Raw genomic sequence first — 6,000 nt, 5'->3', positions numbered from 1 at the left:
TGCAGTTTCATGCCATTTCAAACAGGGTGCAAGGCCACCAAATTCAAGTGCAGTTTCATACCATTTCAAGCAGGGTGCAAGGCCACCAAATTCAAGTGCAGTTTCATACCATTTCAAGCAGGGTGCAAGGCCACCAAATTCAAATGCCGTTTCATACCATTTCATGCAGGGTGCAAGGCCACCACATTCAAATGCAGTTTCATACTATTTCAAGCAGGGTGAAATCACCATAAAACCCACACAAAACACCACAAAACACCACACTCACAGTTCAGTAGACATTCAGTGTGTTCAGTTGATTCACAGCTCAGACAGAGTCGTGACCTCTCCCTCCCCCATCTTGCAGAGACTGAGCCACACCCACACTTCCGGGTTTAAAATCCCTCCCCCCTCCCATCGGAAGGGGCGTGACTTTCATGGCATGATTGACAGGAGAGAGATTGTTGGGAAGAATCCTCTGCACCTGATGAGCGGAGGGGAACTGAGTAAGATGGCCAAAAATCACAGCAGTAAGTGGTAGCGTTTTATCTAAAATCAATATACAATGCAAACAGGAAGTTGTCACGTAACCACCACCAACAGCCATTTGCAGTGCTTCACTTCAAACCAACCACCACCAACAGCCATTTGCTGTGCTTCACTTCAAACCAACCACCACCAACAGCCATTTACAGTGCTTCACCTCAAACCAACCACATTTTTAGATCAAATAACATTAAGGGCACTCAAGGTCAGTTAAACCACATTCACAGTTTAGTAGACATGTGTTCAGTGTTATTCACAGCTCAGACTGAAAGACGTGACCCTCTCGCTACCCAACCTTGCAGAGACTGACTGAGGCACTCAACACTTCCGGGTTTTATAGTCCCTCCGGAAGGGGCGTGGCCTTCAGGAAAGAGAATCTCAACATTTTTTAAACACTAATAACTCTTTTATTTTTCATCAATAGGAAAAGTCCTCTTGTCCTGCACAGCGGAGGGGGACTCTAAGTAAGATGGCCAATAATCACAGCCGTAAGTGGCAGCGTTTTTTCTAAAATCAATATACAGAACAACAGGAAGTGGTCAAGATCAGACTTTTAGTAATATAGATTTTGTTTAAAAGCCATTTTGTATAGTAAAGGAGGTAGATGGATACAGGCCCATGCAGACCAGTGGGCATCACAGTCAGCATGGATGTGATGGGCCGAAGGACCCATTCCTGTGTTGTATAATTCCATGAGTATTTTCCCTTTGCTACCTATTGGCTTCCGTCATAGCTAATTCAGTCAACCTCTGCTCAAGAGACACAATTCCCAGGATTAGGTTTATTATTATCGTCAGTGAGGAGCTTTGATTTGCATGCTATCCAAACCCATACAAATCACACAGATACAAATCAGACACTAGGGACAGCACAGTGGCGCAGCAATAGAGTTGCTGCCTTACAGCACTTGCAGTGCCAGAGACCAGGGTTCGATCCTGACTATGGGTGCTGTCTGTACAGAATTTGTACGTTCTCCCGGCGACTGAGATCTTTGGTTTCCTCCCACACTCCAAAGATGTACAGGTTTGTAGGTTAATTGGCTTGGTATATTTTAAAACATTAAATTGTCCCCAGTGTGTGTGTAGGATAGTGTTAATATGCGGGGATCGCTGGTCAGCGCTGACACGATGGGCTGAAGGACCTGTTTCCGCGCTGTATCTCGGCAACCTTGTTTTGCATAGGGGCCGGGACGCATGTCTGTGAGCGGATGGCGGGCCACATCTATCACATGTACACATGGATCCCATCCCATCCTGCCCCGGATGGCAGGCATCAAATCACGTGTTCACAGGTAGACAAGAATGCTGGAGAAACTCAGCGGGTGCTTCATGCAATCCTTGCATGTCTCACCTGCTGAGTTCCCCCAGCATTTTTGTCTACCTTCGATTTTTCCAGCATCTGCACTTCTTTCTTAAATGTGTTCAGGGCGCTGCTGCTCGGGGCATCCGGCCGCTGCTCAGGGCACTCGGCGGTCCGGATGATTACGGGTAAAAAAATCCACCTGCGGGCCAGATGATTTCGGGTTACGGGCCGCATTCGGCCCAGAGGCCGTAGGTTGCAGACCCCTGTAGCTCTAAATTAAGCTAAACTAAACTATACAATCAAGTCAAACTCAAGCACAATAGATAGCAAACTGGGACTTGGAGTGGGGTATTACAGCTGCTTGATAGTTTAGAGATACAGAATGGAAACAGGCCCTTCGGCCCACCGAGTTCACACTGACCAACGATACATCCGTTCACACTAGTTCTATGTTAGCTCACTTTCTCAATCACTCCTGACACACCAGGGGCAATTTACAGCAGCCAATTAACCTGCAATCCCGCACGTCTTTGGGATGTGGGAGGTAATTGGAGCGCCCGGAGGAAGCCCACACGGTGACAGGGAAGAATGTACACACTCCACGCAGGATGAGGCCAGGGTCAAACCCGGGTCTCTGGTGCTGTGAGGCAGCAGTTCTATCTACTGTGCTGTCATAAACTTTTCAGGTTAGCACCCTTCTTCAGACTGAGGATTTACAAGGATGTTGCCAAGACTTCGAGGGGACTTCAGGGGAGGTTAAGCAGGCTAGAACTCTATCCCTTGGAGCGCAGGAGGATGAGAGGTAATATTATAGATGTATATAATCTTGAAAGGAATAGAAAGGGTGAATGCAAGGAGTCTTTTACCCAGGTAGGGAAATCAAGAACCAGAGGACAAAGGTTTAAGGTGAGGGGAGAAAAATGTAATAGGAACCTGAGGGGCAACTTTTTGTATATGAAGGGTACTAGGTGTACGGAAGGAAATGCCGGAGAAGGTAGTTGAGACAACACAACGATCACAACATTTAAAAAAACATTTGGACAGGTACATGGATAGGGTAGGTTTGGAGAAATATGGACCAAAGTGGGACTAGTGTAGATGGGGCATCTTGGTCGGTATGGGCAAATTGGGATGAAGGGCCTGTTTCCACACTGTATGACTCTCTGGCAAATTGGGATGAAGGGCCTGTTTCCACGCTGTATGACTCTCTGGCAAGTTGGGATGAAGGGCCTGTTTCCACGCTGAATGACCCTGTGACTCTAGCAGGTTCAAAGCGGTATGAATCATTCATTTCCACCTTAATAAACTACATGTTGCATAATCGGTGTGTTGCACAAGCGGAGCGGGCTGTGCATTTAGCTGGATGCGGTTCCTGCCTCCTCCCCTTGGAGCGCAGTTGTTCGGCGGTGGCGGTGAGCGGAGGCCCTGTATGTATGTATGTGTATGTATGTGTGTATGTATGAGTGAGAGCGCGGATCGGAGATGGGGGGCCGGAGCCGGAGCCGGTGCAGGGGAGAGCGGCCGAAGAGGGGTTTGTAGCGCTGTATGCAAAGTGCGGTGTGGGTGTCTGCTCCCAACACAGACCACGGCTTAGCCCCGGGGCTGCATGCATGGACCTTATAGTCAGTCTGTGGTGGCTTTCATGTCCCTAAATGGCCCTGGTCACAGTCGTCAGCCTTTGCTGACTGGTTTGGAGATTTCCCACAGCTGTCCAATCCGCTACTTGCTTTACGGGGGTGGGATTGTAATGTCTGTTTTGAAACATTTCTTTCAGGGATTTCTGTTCATCTCGCTGTGCAAGAAAAACGCAATTATTATCGTGGGCTGCACTTCATCCACTGTCTGAGAGCTTGTTGTTGTTATTTTGGCGCATCTAGCTGCCTGCTCTGGTAAAACAAAATCATTTGTTTACGTTTTACGATAAGTGCTGGAGTAACTCAGCGGGTCAGGCAGCATCTGTGGAGGACGTGGGCAGGTGATATTTCGAGGTCGGGACCCTTCAGTATTTGATTGTACTTTTAGTTTGTAAAGACCAGCATTTTTTAAATAATGCATTTGGTTGGAGATATTTGAGGTGGTGGGGCAGGTGGTTCTCAGGGAAATTAGTGAAATAGAGAGGCAGTACCCTGATATAGAGGGGCTGTTATCAGGCAACCAACCATCCTTTCACCAACTAGATCACTGTCCTGACCTAACATCAGGGTGGCACAGCGGTTGAGAACAGGGTTCGATCCTGACTACAGGTGCTGCCTGTATGGAGTTTATACGCTTTCCTTGTGACCATTGAAAGACATTCTTGCCATAGAGGGAGTACAGAGAAGGTTCACCAGACTGATTCCTGGGATGTCAGGACTTTCATATGAAGAAAGACTGGATAGACTCGGCTTGTACTCGCTAGAATTTAGAAGATTGAATGGGGATCTTATAGAAACTTACAAAATTCTTAAGGGGTTGGACAGGCTAGATGCAGGAAGATTGTTCCCGATGTTGGGGAAGTCCAGAACAAGGGGTCACAGTTTAAGGATAAGGGGGAAATATTTTAGGACCGAGATGAGAAAACCATTTTTCACACAGAGAGTGGTGAATCTCTGGAATTCTCTGCCACAGAAGGTAGTTGAGGCCAGTTCATTGGCTATATTTAAGAGGGTGTTAGATGTGGCCCTTGTGGCTAAAGGGATCAGGGGGTATGGAGAGAAGGCAGGTACAGGATACTGAGTTGGATGATCAGCCATGATCATATTGAATGGCGGTGCAGGCTCGAAGGGCCGAATGGCCTACTCCTGCACCTATTTTCTATGTTTCTATGACCATGTGGGTTTTCTCCAGGTGCTCTGGTTTCCTCCCACACTCCAAAGTTGTACAGGTTTGTGGGCTAATTAACTTTGGTAAAAATGTAAATTGTCGCTGATGTGCGTGTGTGTTTGTGCGGGATAGTGCTAGTGTGCGGAGATCGCTGGTCGGCACGGGCTTGGTGGGCCGAATGCCCTGTTTCAGTGCTGTACTAAAACTAAATCTACCCCATTGGAGACCCTCAGATTATTTTTAATTGGACTTTACTGTATTTTATCTTGCAATAAACCTTATACCCTGTATCTGTACTGTGGATGGCTTGATAGTAACCATGTATAGTCTTGTCACTGACTGGATGGCATACAACAAAAAAGCATTTAACTATACATGTGACAATAATAGACTAAACTAACTGAATTTCTGTTTCTCCTGCTGTGCAAGAAACTGTAGTTAGACTGTGAACCGCATTTCACCCTGGGAGTGTTTGTTGCTTTTTGGCTTGTACTGCTGCCTGCTTTGGTTAAAATGTCAATGGTTTGTGTTTGACAACCTTGGCCATGCGGACCAAGTTGGAATTCGGGGCTTGTCACATTTGCCTGCATTTGTTGCATAGCCCTCTGAACCCTCTTTAGTCAGAGGAAGGTGAATCCAAAGCCAAATCCAAATCTGTGGAATTAATTGCCACAGACGGCTGTGGTGGCCGATAGGATATTTTTAAAGTAGGGATTGACAGGTTCTTGATTAGTAAGGGTATCAAAGGTTATGGGGAGAAGGCAGGAGAGGGGGGATGAGAGGGAAAGGTAGATCAGCCATGATTGAATGGTGGAGTTCACACCATGGGCCAAATGTCGTAATTCTGCTCCTATAACATTTAGCCCTTTGTCTTCATATATCAGTCCAAACTCTTTTGAGAGTAATTGTATTTGCTTCCACAGCTTCCTCTGCCAAAACATTCCTGGCTACCCTCTTAGTGAACAAGTTGTCACTAAGGTCCATTTTAAACCTCTCCTCACTCACCTTCTTCAGGTAACAGCTCCGCTGCTAATTTAGTTTAGCAATACAGTATGGAAACAGGCCCTTCGGCCCACCGAGTTCCATGTTATCTCACTCACATCCACTCCCTGCACAGTAGCGGCATTTTACAGAGTCCAGTTAACCTACAAATCCGCACGTCTTTGGGATGTGGGAGGGAACCGGAGCGCCCGGAGAAAGCCCATGCAGTCATGTGGAAAACGTATAAACTCCACACAGACAGCACCAAAGGTCAGAATCAAACCTGGCTCTCTGGTGCTGTGTGGCAGCAGCTCTACCCGCTGCGCTACTGTGCTGCCCTGGTTGACTTCACTGCTTTTCCCAGGGAAATCAACACTGCGACTTCTCACT

At 47.1% G+C, this 6,000-nt stretch overlaps 1 protein-coding gene across 8 annotated transcripts in view; it reads left to right on the top strand.

The window, feature by feature from the left end:
• The first annotated feature begins 3,080 nt into the window (after positions 1-3,080).
• The window catches only part of aadat (aminoadipate aminotransferase), a 49,557-nt gene continuing 46,637 nt past the window's right edge, over positions 3,081-6,000 (top strand). Inside the window, exon 1 of one of the 8 annotated variants that reach the window (XM_033018304.1) lies at positions 3,081-3,258. In XM_033018304.1, the coding sequence (XP_032874195.1) occupies positions 3,138-3,258 (121 nt within the window). In that variant the 5' untranslated portion in view covers positions 3,081-3,137. Of the gene's footprint in view, positions 3,359-6,000 lie in introns of all 8 variants that reach the window. The other 7 variants (XM_033018311.1, XM_033018305.1, XM_033018307.1 and 4 more) reach the window with 7 other exon arrangements.

Source organism: Amblyraja radiata, chromosome 3 (genome assembly GCF_010909765.2).
Source record: "Amblyraja radiata isolate CabotCenter1 chromosome 3, sAmbRad1.1.pri, whole genome shotgun sequence".
In the NCBI taxonomy this organism is placed as follows: domain Eukaryota; kingdom Metazoa; phylum Chordata; class Chondrichthyes; order Rajiformes; family Rajidae; genus Amblyraja; species Amblyraja radiata.
Note: the sequence above shows the minus strand (reverse complement) of the source record. Positions and strands in the feature narration are given on the sequence as shown.